Source organism: Buceros rhinoceros, unplaced genomic scaffold, assembly GCF_000710305.1.
Source record: "Buceros rhinoceros silvestris isolate BGI_N320 unplaced genomic scaffold, ASM71030v1 scaffold8862, whole genome shotgun sequence".
Classification (NCBI taxonomy): domain Eukaryota; kingdom Metazoa; phylum Chordata; class Aves; order Bucerotiformes; family Bucerotidae; genus Buceros; species Buceros rhinoceros.
Window position 1 is genome coordinate 25158 of NW_010400715.1, and position 21725 is coordinate 46882.

At 40.9% G+C, this 21725-nt stretch overlaps 1 protein-coding gene across 1 annotated transcript; it reads right to left on the bottom strand.

Annotated features, from left to right (window-relative positions):
• Window positions 1-7241: 7241 nt before the first annotated feature.
• Window positions 7242-9769, bottom strand: LOC104489794 (ubiquitin-conjugating enzyme E2 N). Its single transcript, XM_010131997.1, has 4 exons — window positions 9719-9769; window positions 8847-9093; window positions 8527-8667; window positions 7242-7925 (listed from the first exon to the last, which is right to left on the bottom strand). Exons 1-4 carry the CDS (start codon window positions 9767-9769, stop codon window positions 7885-7887), a joined length of 480 nt encoding a protein of 159 aa, XP_010130299.1. The 3' UTR covers window positions 7242-7884.
• Between the last annotated feature and the right edge of the window lie 11956 nt (window positions 9770-21725).

Below are 21725 nucleotides of genomic sequence, written 5' to 3' on the forward strand. Positions count from 1 at the left end.
TACCTCCTGGGCTTGGAGATGGGTGGGTCGATGCTTACTTTAAACTAGTAGAGAAAGAATATTCCTTTGTCTTATTCAGAAGGTGTGCTGAAAGCCCCAAATTTAAGTTAATTCTTAAAACACTTCAGTTCTACTGTTTTATCACCCGCTGCTTTAGCTTCTTAAAGTAAAAGCTGGCCTCTTGATTAAAAACTGACTTGGAGTAAATGAGGTACAGCTGATGACTTCCCTGTTCTTCATTATTTTCTCATCTTTTTCAGCCAAAAAGTGAAAATAAAATCCACTGTCAGTCTTAATGTTTTTACCATAGGATTACTTTCTCTGTGTGCACATGCGTTGATGGTTTCTCCTACAAGAACACCACCTAATTCATATGAACATCCTAATTCAGAATTTTTGCTAGGATCTAAACCCAGCTGTACCTCCTCTATAGCCAGCCAAAAGAGAGGTTGAGGTAGACCATTACCTTGCATGTGAAGTTTATTCTGGGTAAAGCTCATTCTCGTATACAACATTTGAACCTTTGTAAATAGTCCAACTAGTAAATAGTGAGTGTAAAATGGAAAATAAATGTAATTTAAACCTTTTGTTACTCAATACACAAATGGTTAACTTCTACTTTTTTAACACAAATTGTGTAAAATGCTGCTATGAATTTTTTTGTGCTGTTACACTTTTTTAGGAAAAAATGTTGTTGCCACAAGTTTCTCCTTGGAAAACCAATCTTGTGCCATATGTAAATGCAGTGAAACTAGGGAGACAGATTATCTGATCTCTTAATGCTGCTCTCTTTGAAGAGGCATAAATACTACTGACAAGAGGCATGAGCTACTTGCAGTTGAAGTGCAGAGCTGAAGACTTCTGAAATGGTGGGTAGGATGCTGCTTTATTCCAGGTCAATTCCAGAACTGGGAAGAACACGCTGCTCTGTTCAGGAGCAGTTGAAGGTGGAAGTGCTGCCAATGGCTTATCCTCTGGTTTAGTCTTGAGGTGGAGGGCTGGGGAAACTTCAGTAGTGCACGCAAGTGGATGAACCTAATCTGGGGAGTGGGGGCAGACACACACCCCATTTGCTCAGTTCACCTCTTCAAACTGAATGGTCTGTCAAAAGCACTGTTGTGCCAGGTGAAACAGAAGGCGGAGGTGAGCATGTTGGAAAAATGTCTCATCTTTAAGATCATACCCACAGGGTGTAAGGGTACCTCTCACTCTAAAGCTGCCTTTAAAAGAGTGAATCATTTAACTCCCTTTTTTTGATCACTTTGCTTACTTTTTTGTTCAGTAGTCATTTTAACCCTTTAAATTGAGCAAACTTGTACAGGCTTTCTTGTAACAAGATTACATAGAATCTGTGAAAGCTACAACAAGAATACAGAGTTCAAGTTTTTATTCCTAATAAATGCTTCTGTATCCCTCTCAGATTCTTGGAATGAAACCAGTCCAAGCTTGTATGAGATTTAGTGGTAATGCATGATCTTATTTTGTAACTCTTGAATTATGTATTTGATAATAATGTAAAAATGTACAGTATTGCTGTTGCTAACAAACTCAGAGTTGATTGCCTATAAATATTTTGGTTATTTTTTGGTCACACACATTTGAGCTGTTCAGTAGTGCCAGACAGATCTATTTTTTTTTAAACAGCATTCATTGTATAAATCTCTTCAGTCTCTATGCAACCTCCAGATCAAAGCTCTGTTGCTTAGTTTGACCTCTACTCCCTTTCAAAGATAAATGTTCTGTGAATTGTAAGGGTGAATTGAAAGCACTTCAGTTAGGATACAGGGAACAACTGTAGTAATTCAGTCATCATGAAATCTGATGCTAAACTTCAACAGGGAAGGTCTGTATAAAAAATCAGATAGGAAGGTGAAAGTGGTGGGTTTTTTGTTTATTTGTTTGTTTTCTTTTTACTACCAATCAATTTAAATGGAGAAGCATTTTGGTTTTACATCCATCTCCACCTAGATAGGCCAAACCTGATTCATACAGAGCAGATTTGGGATTTCTGTGGTTATAAATTCTGTACAATGTATCCAGATTTGGTTCTTCAGAGGAGAAAGCGAAGAGACAGGTTGTCATCTACAATTTTTAAAAAGCCTACCACTGCTTTTCCTGGCTGTTAGTTTTTGAGAATATCATGAGTTAGATCATGGTGGTATTAAACAGAAATAGCCTTAAAAGCTTAAAATCATGGAGACAGAATGAAGTGAAATGGATGTGCTTTTAAAAGCCACAGGAACTACTGAGGTATTGCAGAGAGGCTGTTAAAGTGAAAAATCTTATTTTGGTGCTTACTGCACCCATGACTTAGCCTAGCATTGGTCTGTCAATGATGTGCTGTGAAAAAAAAAACCCTAAGAGGCAAGCACTTGGTTTACTTAACAACATGTTTTGTGAAGTGAAAACTGAAGGGAAGGGGCTTGGGGGGGGGGGCAGGGAGGGGCAAATTCAGTTGTAAAAATTTTGACCTGCTTGCATGGATTTTCTTCAAAGATTGATGTAAGAATGGTCTGGGGGGGGGGGCAGGGAGTGGCAAATTCAGTTGTAAAAATTTTGACCTGCTTGCATGGATTTTCTTCAAAGATTGATGTAAGAATTTTGACTTTTTATATTTGAGAAATACCAGAATAAAATCTAAATTAGTCCTGTGGATGATGTATTTATTCCATCACAAATACTGTAAAAGTGTTTGTGCAAGTCTTCAATTCCATCTAAAACAGACCTAGTTTGATCTATTGTTTCCCTGCACTCTAGCTTCATTGAGCCTGCTGGAAGAGCCCTCTGAAGAGCTCACCCCAGTGCAGCTGCCCTGGCTCACTTGTATGATCAGGTGCTGTTTGCCTGATGGCCTGCACTGAACCTGGGGCAGCTCTCAGTGGTAGCACTGGTGCTCAGTAGCTTTCCTTCCTTTTTTTTTTGTTACCATCAAGTCTGATGGATGAACACTAAACACTTCCTTCTCACTTGCTTTCTGGGTATGGCACCAAGGCAGGTAAACACCCAGAGTGATTTGGAGACAGGAAAAACACCAGTGACATCCTCTTCCTGTGTCACTGAGATGAGTGTGCCTTTAAGCAGGCATGGGCCCTAAGGCCCCAGCAGCAGTACTGTGGCTGAGGTGAGCACACCTGCCTCAACAACCACCCACACTGCACATGAAATCTTTCTGCTTTATAACTGACCTTGCAAGCCTGTCTACAGCAATCAAGGACATCCAAACCTGGGTACCAGTCAGGGGTACCAGTCAGGGCAGGGAGGTGCAGATAAAGCCTGAGGGAAAAATACTCCTTCAGAGCAGCTCTGAAGGCAAGAGCCCAGCCTACACCAGAGTATCTCAAACAAGTACTCCTGTCAGAGATGAACTTCCCTTGTGAAATGGCTTATATTTTTCTTCTTAAAAAATGTAATTAAACACTTGATGCAAGTGTGTCATGTATCAGTCTCCCTCTGTGGGCAGTCTCCTGCAGTGTGATACACAGAAAGTGCAGGTACTGTGCCCCTCCAGGGCTCGCTTACCTTGAGGAAGAGTCTTGAGTATTCAGTGTCTCACTATGAGCTGGTCAATGGTAACAACTCCCTAACCCTGATGTGTGATCTTAGGGTGTAACTCCCCTTCCTAACATGGGTCATCCTGTGTGTAGTGCTCAGCTGACAGCTTCTACCACCCCCCTTCAACTCAGAGCAGTTTTTTACTGTTAGCTTTCTGCCCTGCAGACAAACAGAACAGTCTACTTGTCACATCTAACCCCTCACCTCAAAAGCAAAGACCAGAGATAAAGCAGTTACACAGCTTGATGCCACTTTGCCAGCATACTTCAGTGCAACATAACAATTAGATACGTGCTGTAAAATCCTGCACACTCTGAGAGGAAGGGTTGCAATACACAGTACAAAATCTGCCATAGAGGACAGGTAATTACTAAGTTCCATGCCATGTTGATAATGTAACATGTTTTAGCAAAGTTTAATGCAGCTATCCATTTGAAAATTGCCCAAGAGATTGTCTAAACAGGGTAGGAAAGTCTTGTACTAGAACAGGGAGACTTAAACATAGGTAAGAAAGAAAAAAAAAACAACAAACAAAACCAAAAAACCAAAACCCAGCATTCTCTGACTTGCGTAGCGACAGCCTTAGGACAAAGGTGTTCTTTTCTCCCCCTGCAAGAGGAAAAAAAAAGCTACACCACTTGTATCATGACTCACTTTCCAAGTTATGAATGTTTATCATCCTTATTTTAACAGATGTTAAGAACTGTTAGGAAATCATGGCTTACTGGTGGCAGCCACTACCATTAAATGAAGCTCAGTGTCTGTAACGAATAATCACTCTTCCTTTTATTTCAGTGTCATATTACATTACAGTCAAGACATGTTATTGACAAAACCTACCAGACATTTTACTTTAAGAGTAACCCTCAAAAAAGGAAAAAAAATCCGAAGTAGGAATGTACATAAATCAAGACGGCACAATTTTTGATGTTACTAGTCCATTAAGATGTTTCACAATAATCTCAATGTGCTGGAAATACACTTTCTTGGAAGCTATAGAAGCAACATTTCACTTGGCTTAGACTGAAGTCAGCGAAGATACAAAACGAAAAACCTGTTGCATCAGTTCCCAGTGACAACACACTTCACACCCGTGACAGATTATGGTTACACATTAAGGGACCACCAGTGAATGGTTATGCAGCAATAAAAGAAGTAAGTCTTCCAAATCCTCCCCTTGATCTAAAGGAAACTACTGCAAAAGTGGTTTTTGCATGTGTGGTTTTAGAACCCTTGTGATAACCCAGTCTCAACAGCTACGCAGTAACTATCCAGGCACTAACAAACACATAAAACGCAATGTCACCGCTCCTGGTCAGGATTTCAGGACGTTTGACACACAGCACCAGTAATGCTAGAGGAGACCCATTTTATTTTATGTGAACTTTTCTGTAAATCTATCCAATGGACATCTCTAAAATGGCAATAAAACTGTCACTCCCTCAAAGATAGCTGCACTTGCTCATCACCTGTAATGGTGAGTTTCAGGTGACAGCTTTGAGCATATGCCTGCTTAATTGGGGAGAGAGTTGCATCTCACTGGCTTCAGAGAGTTCAGCCTCAAGGTTTCACACGTTTGTCAGCATAAGACAGAATGAAAAATACATACTGTTTAATCCTTTTGAAGTTGATACATATTAAAGTATGCCTGAAGAGGTCCCACAAACAAACAAATCTGACAGGAATCCCATTTAAAATTTCCTTCATTACAACTGTAATTTGAAAATACGCTGGAGTTTTAAAACACAGTATTTTTCCTGTTCTTGTACACCAGTAATTTCAGATGCACCATCACTGTGGACTCACACATTCATACTCAGACAGCATAGACTTCTTTAATAATAAATACCTCAAATTTGTTGAGATGATGGTTTAAAAAAAAGAACTCTGACACATACTGACTACTGCATACTCTAACAGTTCTATAATCCACTTTATTCAGTCACTAGCAAATGGAAGCAGAGGATTTTTTCTTTTAATATATTAACAACATTCCATGAAGAACTTCTTAGTTTTCATTACATCCTCTGATCAACTGCCAGCTAGGTGAGGTCTAAGCCCTGACTGTACAACTACCTAGCCATCTGCTACACGACCTTGGGTCTGGATTCATCCCACCTAGTCTGAAGTTATCTGTGTACCTGCCAGATCAGGTCCTGTTTCTCTACCAAACGGAGGAGAAGCCACTTTCGAAGGGGGTGCTTAGGTGGATCTGACTGTCCTCTGGATGTGCCACTTGTCCTTGCACCAGAGACAGAGCTGAGGAAAGCTGTGTATGTAGTGTAAGGTAAAGCTTTAAGAGGTAGGTGAAGTGAATCCAGAGCCTGCTGCACAGCTCACGTATTCTCAGCTGCCTGCCACAGGAGTCGCCTGTGTTAACAGTGCAGACGGGATGTACGCCAGCTAAACCCAGACACATGCTCACTTGTAAGGAGAAGGCAGGGTCAACAGTGCTTCTTACCCACTCTGAATAACAAACAGTTTGTTACAAGCCCTGAACGCAACTTTGGCTTACATTCAATACAGAAACTTAAACAGACTTTTAAAACAGTTCGGGGTTCTTTTATAGCTCAGTTTGGTGAAAAAGTTGAATTCGGAACCAAGCTTCAACCGCGTTACAGAGTACTTTAAGGGACAACACCGGTTACTAACCACTGAAAGCACTGTCTGTTGGAAAAGGTAGCTTTAATAGATATTATTCATCTTACATAAGAGCACAATAAATACACCACATTCTATAGAAATTTCAGATGACACCAAAGAAAGAAGTGAAAGAGGGAGAATACCAATAGACTACATAACCGTACCCCTGAACTGCATATCAAACCACTCCTACCGCAACCACTACAAGCTGTCATCTATACACTTCAGGTTGGCCTCACCAAAAGCTTTTAAGCTTTTTTCTTTTTTTTTTTTCTGTGAGGGCAATGGCTTGGGAAGAGAATAGGGATACAAGAAACAAAGGGAAACAAAAAGATGGGTTCCCAGAAAAGATGCTGGACTCCCAGACAAGATGCATACACAAAGAACAAGGAAGAGAAGGAAGTTTTTAGATCACCTTCCATTCCCTCCAATAAAGAAGCTGTGTTGCTCTTGAAGCAGACCAGTTGCTCAAGCAAGTAGCTGAATAAGGCTTCTAGAGAAAACCAGTGGTATGAGGCGCTAGCTGTAAGTGGTTCAGCAAAGACCAGTCGATACAGAAGCTGGTTCTAACAGTGGTTCTACACACTGGTATTTCATGTTAATAGAGGGCAGGAATTAAAGAAGTTAGAAAACAGTGTAGCCTAACATCTGATGACAATCAGCAAAGAGATGTTATGCAGGTTCTCATAATTGGTGTTGTCATTAGCTCTCAACCTCCTGCTTGGTTATGGTTATTTCCAGGAAAATGCACATCAACGCATTACTAAAATTATGGTGACAACTGTTATATCAGAGACTTGTTTCTTAAAGTCACTCCAAAATCAATTTCATATTAAACTGGCCATGTAAAATCACCCACATAACACAAGCTAATAAAAAAAAAGTCAGCAAACCAGCAAAAAACATCTTGTTAATTCCACCATTTTACTGTTTCATCTGTCAGAGTGGTGAAGACAAACTGTCGATTCTGGTTCCAATTTTTTTAAAATATGATTGTCACATTAAAGAAATGAAAACACAGCAGAATAAACTGTACAAAGGCAAAGTAGAATAACAAAAAATATTTTACTAAAACATAAGATTTACAGGAGATTTTCCAGACAAGCCATACAAAATGGTCACAAGCTTTTTCTTGGAGGGATTTTTTCCTACACTTGACAGCAGAATCACAATATTATTAGTGAAGGTGATGGATGTTTAATGTTCCCATTTTTTGTTCAAACAATGAAGCTTGTCCATCTACAGCATCTAAGTTAGACTGGGCTAGAGGGAATATTCTAAAGTATAACTGGTTAGCTGCTTTTACCAATGCAATTAGCATCACCATAAAAAGGGAGGAGGAGGCCACAAAATTAAAACGAAAAGCCCCGCAGCTAACCCTGCCTATCTTCATTCACAGTGCTTAAACCATGATGGGAAAAAAAAATTATTAAAAGCAGAGATGTGCTGCTGCTTTCAAACATTTTCACAACAATCCAGATGATACTTCTAGCCTCTGCTCATGCGGTACAATAGTGAATTAGGACAAGACACAGATTTGCTAATGTGCATTTAATCACCAAAGGACTGAAGATGTCTGGGCTTTTATTCTGTATGTTTCTAAGACTGTGTCCATTAAATGCAAACATAAAAAGGAAGAGGTCTTGGCAGAACAGGAGAAGTGATGCACTCTTGATGTTGAAAGCGCATTTAAATATTATTCATGGCATATAGCCTAGTCCATGCTCTGGCTGCAAGGAAAAAGAAACATTTAAGAAAAGATGTATTTTTCAGGCTTTATTGAAGTCGCTTTAAATACTCATTTTTAAAGACCACTTTTATACCACTGCTGCCTGTACACAAAATACATCAGTTCTGAGATTAAGTGCAGTTTTGAACTCCAGCAGCTGTCTACTTTTGTCTGTTACAGAGGTGGCCTGACTGCAATGGATCCAAGAGTGAAGAGGCATAACGTAGTAATTCTTTCAATCCATTACAGCCTGCAGCACAAGCAGGTAGGGAAGAGATGTATCTTCTGAAACCAAATAATCTGTTCCTTCGGTTTTAGAGGAAAAGCAGAGGTGTGTACTTTTATTGAACCTCAACTCCAAATTAGACATGCTTCAAATTTAGGAAACTTAAAAAAAGATCGAGAGAGATTTTTCACCTAGCAAGCCTCACAGACTTGAAAAGAGACTGCTGCAGGCAAGTGCAGGGCACTTGGACTACGATTGTATGCAATTACTGTTTCTGCAAGTTGCAGACATAAAACAAGGGGTCAGGATTTACAATCCCCACCAATTAGTAATCAGCTACTTCCTAAAACTGGAAAAGAAGTGTAAGATACATCACCTGTTTCTATGGCTTGGGCTTCATTGGTCTTCCACTGCTCAGCTACATCATTTGCTAGTGGATCATCTGGATTTGGAGCACTTAACAAAGCCTGGATTGATAGCAGCACTGTACGAATCTGCAAAGCTGGGGACCATTTATCTGAAGAGACATTTACAGCAGTTTGAAACACCACAATCACCATGAAATAGCAGGTTTCCCTCTCCCAGATTAAAAAAATAAGCAAGGTGTTCTTTAAACAAATGAAATAGCTCTTAGGGTCAATTTACAAGTTTCTGTACCCACTAAGAATAAAAGAAAGAAAACAAGGTAGCACTTACCTTTCAAAATATCTAAACATATTCTTCCCAGCTTGTCTACATTAGGATGATAAATTTTGGTCATAAATCGTACTTTAGGAGCTGCCATAGGATATTCCTCAGGAAGGAATAGTTCAAGTTTAAATGTCCCACCCTCAAAGGGGGAATCCTGTGGACCTGCAATGACCACATGAAAGTAACGTGCATTGCTTTCATCCGGCTCCGCTTTTATCCCAGGGACTGGCTCTGCCAGCAAGCGCTGGGTTTCCTAGAAGAAGAAGAAGAGGCAATGTAACAAATACAACTCATTTAAAATAAACACAACCTGTACAAACTATTTTAGAAACAGCACATATTCATTATGAGCTAGTTGCCTACATGCACAGAAATAATGTTAGACAAATACCTTGAAGTCAAAGAACATCTGCAGAAAGAAGATGAGGATGTGGTGACCTGGTACACATCTCCTTTCAGATATCTCAACTGCTGTAATGTGTTTTTGCTATAGTGCAAAGTGATAGGTGACAATTAAGCTGTCCTCAAATGTCTTACCTTTTAGTAAACTACTGTCAAGTTGTTATTTTTAATATACTTAAAAGCATTTCAGAGAATACCACAATGAAAATACCAGAAGCATTTCATATTCTTCCTTAAATAGGTAAGTGAAAGCCAAAGGGGTTAATCACTCATAGAAAGCGTTCAAGGTTTACTCTGACAAGAGCGGACTGGTTTAGTAAGATGAACATTTGTACTGGAATCAGATGTTCAAAGTCACCCCAGTGAACAGCAGGAGACAGGCAAGTTGTTCTGTAAGCAGCAAAATAGGGAAGCCTGGCTTCCTCCAGGGATTTCCACTCTTTGCTTCTGAGTTCTGCCTACAGCACCAATCCTACCTCAGGCACCACGCTGTGACCATAGCTAAGAGCTGCCCACATTCTGACCATCATCGGACTAGTGCACCGAGCAGACAGACCAACCAAGTCCTGTACATCTTTTCCCCCTCTCCTTTGCTGACAGCCTTGACAAGTCTTACAGGCACTATTCTACTCTTTCTTATAAAAAAGAACTGAAGGCTCAAGGAGGCAAAAGGACATTAGGCAGGGACAAGAAACCCTGCAGAAGCCTTATTTCCTCAGGTAACTTTAGCCCCATTTCCTGCTTTTCCTTTAGCTTGTTTTTATTATGTACAGTTAATTTTTTTCACCACCTTTCTGTGTTGGCTTTCACAGCAAAAAAATTAACCTGTTTATACTGATGAAAGATGGTAACTTGTAATATTAATTTATTATTCTAGTTTTACAGCATATTTATTTTGTGTATCTACAATAGCACTAATACAAGCACAAGATAGGCAGATTACATCTTCTTGGCTTAATACATTCAGACGTAACTAGACTGTTACAACACCAGCATTTAGTAGAAATAAATTTACACAGCATTTAAGTAATATGGCTGTCTTGATACAGTTGCACGTCATTTTAGCAAAAAATAATCAAATATATAATACAAAGAAGTGAAGCCACAGTAATTAATGCCAAAATCCAGTCAGTCATCTCAAAATTGTCAAGGTCCTACAAATAATATTTAAGTTATTGCTATGTACATATGCAAATATAAAAATGAATTTATCTGGTCTAATTCCTTGTTGCGACTACATAGTACCTACTTTTCTGCATAGGCATCACCTGCCAATGCCACTTATACACACCTTACTGAAGATTATCCGAGCTTCTTAGAGCTGTCCACACTCACTTCTGCAAGTACATTTTAAATGATATGCATAAATTTGTAATGTACTCGGAATTTGCATTCTGCATTCTTACTTGTACAGTAATTCTGTAGAAAAGCAGTTATACTTAAAGCTTTAGTTCAGTGTCATGAAAGCCAGTACGAAACTATAGATTATCCCTGTAAATGCATAAAACATTCTCCAGTTCTTTCAGCAAGTTTTTGGTTTAAGTGCTGCTGCAGGTAAATGGGACAATTTTAATTTCCACCTACGAAGGACGATACACTTATTCCAGTTTGACAGTTCTGGCAGAGCAAAAGTTGTCTCATGCCAAGTACAAACTCATCTGGGTGGAAGAGACCTTTAAGATCATCGAGTCCAACCATTCACCCTGCACTGCCAGGGTCCCTAAACCATGTCCCTCAGCACCACATCTACATGACTTTCGAACACTTCCAGGGATGACTCCACCATCTCACTAGGCAGCCTGTTCTAATGGTTGACAACGTTCTCTGTAAAGTTGTTTTTCCTAATATCCAACCTAAACCTCCCCTGGCGCAACCTGAGGCCATTTCTTTTCATCCTGTCACTTGCTACATGGGAGAAGAAACCAATCCCAACCTTGCTACAACTTCCTTTCAAGTAGTTGCAGAGAGTGAAGAGGTCATCCTTGAGTCTCCTTTTCTCCACACTAAATGACCCCAGGTCTCTCAGTTGTTCCTCATAATACTTGTTATCTAAACCCTTCACTAGCTTTGTTGCCCTTCTCTAGACACGCTCTAATACCTCAATGCCCTTCTCGGAGTGAGGGGCCCTAAACTGAACAGTATTCAAGGTGCAGCCTCACCAATGCCACACACAGGGGGATGATCCCTGTCCTCCTCCTGCTGGCCACACTATTGCTGATACAAGCCAGGATGCCGTTGGCCTTCTTGGCCACCTGGGCACACTGCTGGCTCATTCAGCTGTTGACCAACACCCCCAGGTCCTTTTCCACTGAGCAGCTCTCCAGCCACTCTTCTCCAAGCTTGTAGCTTTGCAGGGGGTTGTTGTGATCGAAATGCAGGACCCAGCTCTTGGCCTTGTTGAACCTCATGCCGTTTGTCTTGGCCCATGAATCCAGCCTATTCAGATCCCTCTGTAGAGCCTCTCGACCTTCAAGCAGATCAACACTCCCTCCCAACTTGGTGAAATCTGCAAACTTACCGACGGTGCACTCAGTCCTCTCATCCAGATCATTGATAAAGATGTTGAAGAGAACAGGCCTCAATACTGAGCCCTAGGGAACACCACTGGCCATCAACCTAAACCATGTTTAGGGAGATTTTTGATTGTCTAGAGCTTGACATTGGTGATGAAAGGGTAGAGTGCTTCTGGGTAAGAATCAGGGGGAAGGCCAGCAAAGCAGACATCATGCTGGGAGTCTGTTACAGACCACCCAACCAGGATAAAGAAGTAGGTGAAATATTCTGGCTACCAACTGGAGTTAACTCCATTTACCACCACCCTTTGGGTCCAGCCATCCAGCCAGTTTTTCATCCAATGAAGAGCACACTCCTCCAAGCCATGAGCAGCCAGTGTCTCCAGGAGAAAACTGTGCAAAACAGTGTCAAAAGCTTTACTGAAGTCTAGGTAGACAACACGCACAGCTCTTCCCTCACCCACTAAGTGGGTCACCTCCCCACAGAAGGAGATCAAGCTGGTCAAACAGGACCTGCCTTTCATAAACGCATGCTGACTGACCGTGATCACCTGGTTGTCCTGTATGTGCCATGTGATAGCACTCAATGCTCCATAACTTTCCGCAGCACTGAGGTCAGACTGACAGGTCTGTAGTTCCCTGGATCCTCCTAACAGCCTTTCTTGTAGATGGTCATCACATTTGCTAACCTTCAGTTGATCAACATCTGCCAATTAGCCAGGACTGTTGTAAATGATGGAAAGTGGCTTGTTGAGCACTTCTGCCAGCTCCCTTGGAATTCTTGGTTGGATCCCATCTGGCCCCATAGACTTGTGCATAATTCATTTACTGTTCCCTCTTCCAGAGTGGCCTGACCCTTCTTCCACAGGCCATAGACTTTCCTTCTCTTCCTGAGCTCCAGCCAAAGCTCTCTGTTCAGCCAGGACGGTCTTTTTCCCCACCAGCTTGTCCTACAGCACACCGGGACAGCCTGCTCCTGAGCCTTAAAAATTTCCCTCTTAAGGACTGTCCAGCCTTCCTGGACTTCTTTGCCCTTCAGGGCTGCCTCCCAAGGGACCCTGTCAACCAGTCTCCTAAATAGTTCCAAGTCTGGCCCCCAAAAGTCCAAGGTGGCAGTTCTACTGACCTCCCTTCTTACTTCCTCAGATATTGAAAACCCTACCATCTCATGGTCACTGTGGCCAAGAAGGCCTCCAACCTTCACATCACCCACAAGTCCTTCTCTGTTTGTGAACAACAGGTCCAGCAGGGAGCCTTCCCTACTTGGCTCATTCCAAGTCTGGCCCCCAAAAGTCCAAGGTGGCAGTTCTACTGACCTCCCTTCTTACTTCCTCAATTGAAAACTACCATCTCATGATCACTGTGGCCAAGATGGCCTCCAACTTTCATCTTTCATACCTCCCAGAAGACCTTCTCTGTTCATAAACAACAGGTCCAGCAGAAAGCCTGCCGTGGTTGGCTGGCTCACCAGCTGTGTAAGGAAGTTCTCTTCCACACACTCTAGGAACCTCCTAGACTGCTTCCTCTCTGCTGTATTGTGTTTCCAGCAGACATCTGATAAGTTGAAATCTCCCACAAGAACAAGTGGCAGTGATGGTGAGACTTCTTCCAGCTGCTTACAGAATATTTCACCTACTTCTTCATCCTGGTTGGGTGGTCTATAACAGACTCCCAGCATGATGTCTGCTTTGCTGGCCTTCCCCATGATTCTTACCCAGAAACACTCTACCCTTTCATCACCAATGTCAAGCTCTAGACAATCAAAAATCTCCCTAACATACACAGCCACTTCCCTGCCACTCCCTCCTGGCCTATCCCTCCTGACGAGTTTGTAGCCATTTTGCTGGCCTTCCCCATGATTCTTACCCAGAAACACTCTACCCTTTCATCACCAATGTCAAGCTCTAGACAATCAAAAATCTCCCTAACATACACAGCCACTTCCCTGCCACTCCCTCCTGGCCTATCCCTCCTGAAGAGTTTGTAGCCATCCAATGCAGCACTCCAGTTCTGCAAGTTGTCCCACTGTGTCTGTGATAACCACTGTATCATAGTTTTCGTGCTGTACAATGGCTTCTAGCTCCTCCTGTGTGTTGCCTATGCTGCGTGCATTGGTGTAGAGGCACTTCAGCTGGGCTACTGATCCCCTCACCTTTGGGGGGAAGAAGGCCTAATTCCTGCCTGACCATTCCCAGGCACTACCGTATTTCCTAGCACACCAGCATCCCTTGCATCTATAGTACTGCTTGGCAGAGCGTCCGCTATCTCCACTGGTGTGGCAGACCCCAGGAGCTTGCTAGCACACTGTCCCAGAAACATCGATGTTTTGCTCTCAGGCTTAGCTCCAGCAAACCTGATTTTATCCCTTTCCCCATTCAGATCTAGTTTAAAGCTCTTTCAATGAGCCCCACCAACTCCTGTGCTCTTTCCCCTCTGGGACAGGTGTACCCTGTCTGTCAACAGCAGGCCTGGTGTCATGTAAACCACGCCATGATCAAAAAAATTGAAGTCTTGCTGGTGACACAGGCTCAAGGCCAGGTATTGATCTGGAGGGTCTTCCTGTGTCTTCCCTTATCATCCCCTGCAACTAGAGGGACAGAGGAGAACACCACCTGAGCTCCTGACCCCTTGACCAGTTGTCCCAGGGCCCTGAAGTTCCCTCTCTTGATTGTCCTCAGGTTTCTTGTTTCAAGTTCATCACTACCTACCTGAAAAGTCAATAATGGATAACAGTATGAGGGTCATACCAGAGCAGGAAGCTTTCTTGACACATCCTTAACCCAGGCCCCAGCAAGGCAGCAGTCTGACCCAGTGGGTCACATCTACATATCAGGCCTTCTGTTTCCTTCAGAAGAGAGGCACCTATGACAATGACCCGTCACTTTTTCTTTGTAGAAGTGGTTTTGATGCTGGGCTTGGGCCAACTTAACTTCAGCAACACTTCTGAGCTGGATGAATCATCATGATTGATTGGCTCCACTTGCAGGGCCTCATACCTGTTGCACCTAGGAAGGTGGGGGTGTTGCTGGGGCAACACACCTGCTGTGTCCGGCAGGAACTTGTTACCATTGAACACAATGACCAGAAGGACATGGGGCATCCTGATGGAAAGGGGACCAGGAGTCCTCTGTATTATGCACTTTGTGAGCCTGTTAGGCCTGTCTCAGGGAAGGCAGGATGTTGTCCCAGTGGTCAATCTCTCTCTCACACTCCCGAATACTCCTCAACCTGCTCACCTCCTACTAACGTATACAAATTAACACAGTGAGCCAATTTGAAACTAAAAAACAAACTTGAAAAAAGACCCCATTTTTAAACTTTCACAGCTGCCACCACTTGGACTTTGCCAGACATATGCTAGTAGGCAAATCATGGGTGTGGTTCTTATGGGCATGCTCAAATTTAAGACTTTTTTAAAAAATATTACGGTAAACACATTTTAATAGCTGAGCTGATCTTAGCAGTCCCTAGCCCCCACTCAGTCACTCTGGTCCCCAGCCTGTCTCCCTAGTTATGCCAGTATGCTGACTGTAACCATACCAGGCAGCCAATCCTGGCTTAAAACAACTCAGAATCAGCAGTTCTCTGGCAGCAGCATCAGCACTTCTACCTGCCAGCGTAACCAAGGGAGCAATGCCTGGCTGCAAGCTGCACATTGTGTCACTAAAAACCATTTGTCAATAAACAATGAGAGAACCCTTGTATGAGAAAAACAGTTCTTGTAGTGGAGGTACCACCTTATACTGAAGGGGCTATACCACTGCTAGTAAGACATTCCGTTCAGTTAGCTCTTTATGCCTCTACAATATGTGGACGCCGTTATCTTTCTATAAAACACCACAGAAAAGGGGAGTGCAAAGAAAAGCATTTATGCTGCAAACAGCTACACTAGTGCTCAGGATACTCCGAACCCCTACAGGCTTCCTGCGGAACATTAAATATTAGATAAAAAATGCTTCAAACAAGCCCACCTCACTTCCTACACTGCACATGGAACTCCACCACTAGGAGCATAATTGAAGCTGTTTTCAAACAAAGAGATGAGGAGGAAAACTTGCAAGAAATCTGTGAGGAAATTGGTTGATGCTCATCTTTCATACCCGCCAGGCTCTGGTGCAGCCATGCCAAGATAGCAAGCTCCAGGTCAAACTTCTGACATGACTCCTGTGAACATACATCACTGATGTTTCATGTAAAAGCTGAGAAGCATCTTTGGTTCAGAAAAGACATCTTTTTAAAACAGTATAACACAGACAAGCTTGTCAGACTATGCAAACCACAAGATACTATTTATTAAAAGAACGTGAAATGTTTATACTTAAATACATCAACACCTAATAAATTCTGACAGTAAACAACTATAAATAAATTTATATAATCTTCAGTATATTTGAGGGACACAATAGAAAAGGAATAGAAAGGGAGAAAATTATCCCAAAGTTACATTTTAAAGTTTAAGCATATAAAATGCTTAAATATACAAGTAAATTCAGTTCTAAGGTGATATCAGAGACTTTGCTTCCATGGTTTACATTAAGATGGCCAGTTAAAGACATGCTGATACTACAATCAATTTGATTTGCCATAAAACTTGGAGTAATAAGTCATAATTGAGAGAAACAGCTGTTGAGTATACCTGGCAACACTATACATCCACTCAGGAAACTGAATTGCTTAAAAGATTTATTTTTAAACTTAAATGCACATTACCAAAAAAACCCACCACAACACCAAAAAACCCCAAAGCACCCACCCTGTAAGTCACCCACAAGAGAATCACGAGATGGGAACTCAATCTACAAACAAGGAAATGGTTTCACTATATGTTGATCTGACTGTGTAATTTAATGTTACTTTCCCTGCAAGAGGGCTACCCTATGAAAAACAATCTCTCAAGCATGTTAAAATAAATTGCTTCTAATTAAACCTTTAATTTCCCACCTTTAATCAGGAAGATCAAGCATATGCTTTTCTTTCTATTATCTTTTCAGGCAAAATCTAACAATTTTTTCAGCTGAGGAAGTGAGTTTTATGTTTGTGCAATCTGCTACTTCCCCCTTTCTCCCCAAAACTGCCTTTGAACCCTTTGTCCAATTTCCATTTTTTTGTACATATAAGCTGTCAGTGGCTAAGACAGAAACCAAGCTCAGTGCTATTGAGAAGAAAGACATGACAAACTCTGATATTACATATTGTTTGGCCAGTTTATTCCAACCAAATATGTACTATTCTTGCCTGGCAAGAAAGAAAACCTACCAATAAGGATAAAGAGCCAGAACAGCCAAGTATTAATATGCTGAAGAGGAAAAAGAACAAATTCACAGAAACCCAGGCTTTGCAGTTCTGCTGCTCACAATAAATGTTTTTACAACAGAGTAATTAATTTTGTCTTCATAGGAATACAAATTTCCATCAAATAAGTGTTCCAGAATAGCACTTTATAGTGTTTCTTATTAGCTCTCTAAAATACTGAAACAAGTTTCACATGAGAGATTTCAGGACATATTTTGAGCTCTAAAGTATTTAATCAAGTACCTCATGCTGCCACAGGCAGTTATTTCTATTTTTCATAAGCCCAAAATGGAAACACATGCCAGTCAGTACTTTAAAAAAAAAAAACACCAGACACAAAACACTGTCATTCACAACTGGTTATTCCCCCCCCAATTTTATGATTCTTATTTTTAATGAAATGTTAAAAAACACAGAAGTGTTGAAAGGTGTTTTGACAAGCAAAAGTAAAGCTTTTCTTACTAACACAGGTGGCCTAAATTAGAGTGACAGATGACACGGATGGGACAGATGGTGTAGCTGACATTCTGCATAGCTGTTCTATGAAGACATTAAATTGAAAATTAATAGTATCCGAGGGGGAGGAGAAACCCTCAACCTGTTTTTACAGTAACCTGGGAGGACAAGAAGCCTCAGGAAAAAGAGAGCAATGTGATCTTTAGAAAAGACCAGAGCAGGAGGTGGGGGTAAGGATTTTTTAGATTGCCAAGACTGAGAGAATTGATTTGCAGGGGGTATGTTTCATTCTTTAGGCTTTTGCTTGGTTATCCTGCTTTTGGTAGAAGGAAAAAAAAAGTTACTGAAAAGCATACATAATGACCTGGATTCTACTGGTTCATAAACCAAGAACAAAACAGAGTCCTTCTTTAAGGAAGTGAACTGAACAACCCAGAAGATTCTTCCATACAGACACACATGAAAACCAATTGTTAGAGCATGTGGAGGTATGAACAAGCATACAAAGAAGGAATTCATTAAAAATACATTATTTTAATCACTTCCAGTCTTGCAGAATTGTTTATAAAAGCCTCAAGCTGCTAAGGCCTCAGTCAAAACAACCAAAAAAAGACTTCCGTATGCTGTATTTTTGGAAAATAAAATGCTACTTCAGAAGTCTTACTTGCTATCAACAGACTAAGGCAGGATCAAAGAGTGGCATACTGGCAAATAACTACAGTCAGAAAACTCAAGTATGAAAGTATTTCCAAAAAAAAAAAAACCAAACCCCAAACATTATTTTTTACATAGCAGAACCACTGCAGCTGAACTGAAATCTTTAAAGCTTCACCTGTCTGAGACAGACCACTCTGATAGTGAAGGAAGAAACCGTTGCATGGGATTAGACAATTTTTAAAGCTTCTTCATTGCTTTTTTAGCAAGGAGTACTATATTCTTTGCTTGGAAAAATAATTGCAATTCCACTTCCTGTACTACGGCAATAGTTAATCACCACAGATTTCACACTGCCTGCCAAGGGATGTGGTTAAAAAAGTTAAGAACAAATCAGTATCTAGCACCTACAAAATATGAGAACTTTAAGGCTACTGTATGAAGGCCACTAGAATTTAAGAAAGAAGTTTCTTTCCAAAGTCAGCACAAACTAACTCAAAGAAGAAATCCAAGCTCCACATCTGCAGCCAAATTTGCTTTGCTTAGTAATTCAGCTGTCTGCACGCCTAATTTCCTGGCACACCAGTTTTCTTATTTCATATTCAGTATTACCGATATACAGTCACCTTCAGTAAGTAAAAAATTCACCATATGAATCATATTAACAGAAGTCAAATACAGTAGTCTTTAGTGACACGTTACAATAGAAATAACACACTTTGACAGAATCTAACATGGTCTTCTGCTCTATACAGCCCTTTAATATCAGCTGTGAAATCACCTGGTGAAATTCATAAAATCCACTAGGGAGCTTAGAGAAATTGCATTTTAAGGTGATAAATGAACAGCCACTGGGGAAAGGAAGAAAAAAATAGAACTGTGCTGCCTTTCCACTTCAGCCTATTCTGCACCTTCACTTTTGTTTGTGTAGTTGTCTTTCAACCTCATGGTGAAACATAGCATGTTGCTTACTATCTTGAAGAAAAGAAAGAAAAAACACACAAAACCATACAACAGAGTCCGAGATGCAGTTCAACCACGTGTCCATGCAAACAGCTGTGCCAACAGAAAGGAGGGTGCAAATACATGCTGTCAGAAGGGTGGGAGAACAGACTGCTCTTTTCAGTGAAAGGGCTAGTTTAAAGAGATGAGGACTGCAGCGTTAATCACAGCAAGATAACTAATGTAACATATTACTATTCTGTAACCAGTCTAAAGAGGAAATGCAGAGGCTACCTCCTCATTCCAAAGGAAGAGGTTTAACTATGACCAGGGCTAATTTCAGTAACAGATGCTAAACTGCTAAATTAAAGTCTTCAGCCATCTACTGAAGTCTTAAACCCCAAAGACTGTATTTCTTCTCACCTGTTATAAAGTTATCTAACAACCTTTTATAGCATTGAGACTACAGAAAAGCATCCTTATAACTAGCAACTTTATGCTAGTACCTTAAAAAGACAGAGATAATATCATTAAGACTTTCAGAGGTTAATATATATAAACAGCACAATACTACATCTTTATGCAAAGTCTCAAGAGAATTATTCTTTCTTTTTTTTCAGCAGCACATTTACTAGTTCAATTCCCTATGCAATAGTCAAGTAATTTACCTTCACCATCACATACTGAGATGGAGGTTATACCCCTACACCTCAGAAGCACTTTTAGAGAGGATGCGGTAGACAATTTCAGACTCTACAGGTGATATCACGAAGTAGAGTTTTTCAAAAAGAGATGACAGACTTAAAATGAAAGTCATTATCTCCATTTTCTGCTATAACTGAAATAGTAATACTCATCACTTGGAAGGTACAACACATACCAGTTTAGGAGGCGGAAGATGTGATAGGAAAAAGAGCTACCTTTCAATTTAACTGATTGCTCACGAGACTCTTCAATACTTGCTTCCTAGGGGAGATCAGGCATTTGCTGCCAAGTCCTTCAGGAAGATTTCTAAAGCAGATGAAAATCACTACCAATGGCAAAAAGCAGAGAGTTTGTTTTGGGTTTTCTGTTTAATTTTTTCAAGAATGTTACACCTAAGTTCCACTCTCAATGACTAAAGGGTAGTGACAAGCCCTTTACTTCATTCTTCATTGGCTTCAAGTGTTGAACATAGAACTGAGTCAAATTGCTTTTCTCCCCACCATTTCAGACTGGTTCTCAGCCCTTCATGATCAACTCCACTCACATCTGTAAATACATCGACGTTTTACTTTCCTTGTAAAATGCAAAAGGTTTGCCCAAATGGGAAGCCCTAACTTCTCAGCAGCAGCACTGATTTGTGCTGTCATCATTGTACACACCCCTATCATTAACCCAAGTGTCTGCAAAGTCAAATGAGATCACAGAACTGATTTGGCTAAAGAAGTAACCTTTACTGCAGCGTTCTCAACCAAATCAGTCCCTCAGTCCGAGTTTACCACAGTGGCACAAAACCTTCTGTGCTAGCACAGCCCAGGCTAAATCTTTTTATACAGTATGGCTGCTCAACATGAACTGCAGGCTAATCACCTTGAGAACTTCTGGTTAATCTAACTTAACTAGGTGGTAACTTTTCTGCCTTGTGCTGGCTCTCTGCAAAAACCACAGGAAATATACCACCAACTTTAGCATTTCAATTCAGACTAGATACAGCACACATTTGTTTCATATTTTTATTCTGATTGCAGGAAAACCTTGCCAGCTACCAGTGCCATAATCTTCCAACAACATCTAATAGTTTGCATTCATTTTGGGGTATGAAATAGAAACTTAAGATTTTAGCTGCATAGGGTGAAACTTAAAGCAGTGTTTATCAGCACAGAGACAAGTTGCAATTACTTGCCAAGTGGCAATTCTTTCCTGTTCTGTCAGAGTGGGATAAGAGGGAGGACCCCATTGATCACTTTCACCAAGAATTGCGAAGTTGCACACAAGGATGTAAATTGCACTTATGTTCTTGCTCTGATTTTTGAGAGGGAGGCGGTAGGAGAAAGTGAAACATATCAGTCAAAATTTTCTTCTACATATAGGGATAAAGCTGCCTCAGAAAACTAGAAGGACTTTTAATTCAAAAACTTTCTATAACAGTACATCACATTTTGGCACAAATCTTCCAGGGTCTATCAATTCATTAGGTACAATTATGTAAAGAACTGGTTATAACCAGCACAACTGAAAATAAATTCGTTACCTAAGCAGATGTCATGTTGTCAGAGACTTCAGAATGTTTAGATTAGAATTTTATCACTGTAAAACAATTTATCAGAGAAAGTCTTCTGGAAATAATGTCTGCCTTTTTATTTTTAGGAAAAACTAATTAGCAATAAAACCCATTACACTCTAAAACAAAGGTCAAACACCATAAATAGAAGGCTGCAATTCTGGTTTCCAGTAGCTGGTCTCCACATGAATTCTTCTCTTCCTTGCCATATAACCCATATAATCCGTAAATGTCAGTATCCTATGCGCCTCTGCTTCCTGGACTCATTACTGGGCTGTCTTTATACACGAAAGCTCCCACCACCCTGAGGGTTCCCAGACCCAACTGCATCTACTAAAAAAAAAAGGTGGGGGGGGGGGGCGG

Excerpts from the sequence above, each read along its gene's own strand:
- LOC104489794 (XM_010131997.1), bottom strand. The coding sequence starts at position 9,769 with ATGGTCAGAATGTGGGCAGCTCTTAGCTATGGTCACAGCGTGGTGCCT. Across the intron at positions 9,094-9,718 it reads GTCACAGCGTGGTGCCTGAG|GAAACCCAGCGCTTGCTGGC; the intron begins GTAGGATTGGTG and ends TTCTTCTTCTAG. Across the intron at positions 8,668-8,846 it reads ATGTTTAGATATTTTGAAAG|ATAAATGGTCCCCAGCTTTG; the intron begins GTAAGTGCTACC and ends ATGTCTCTTCAG.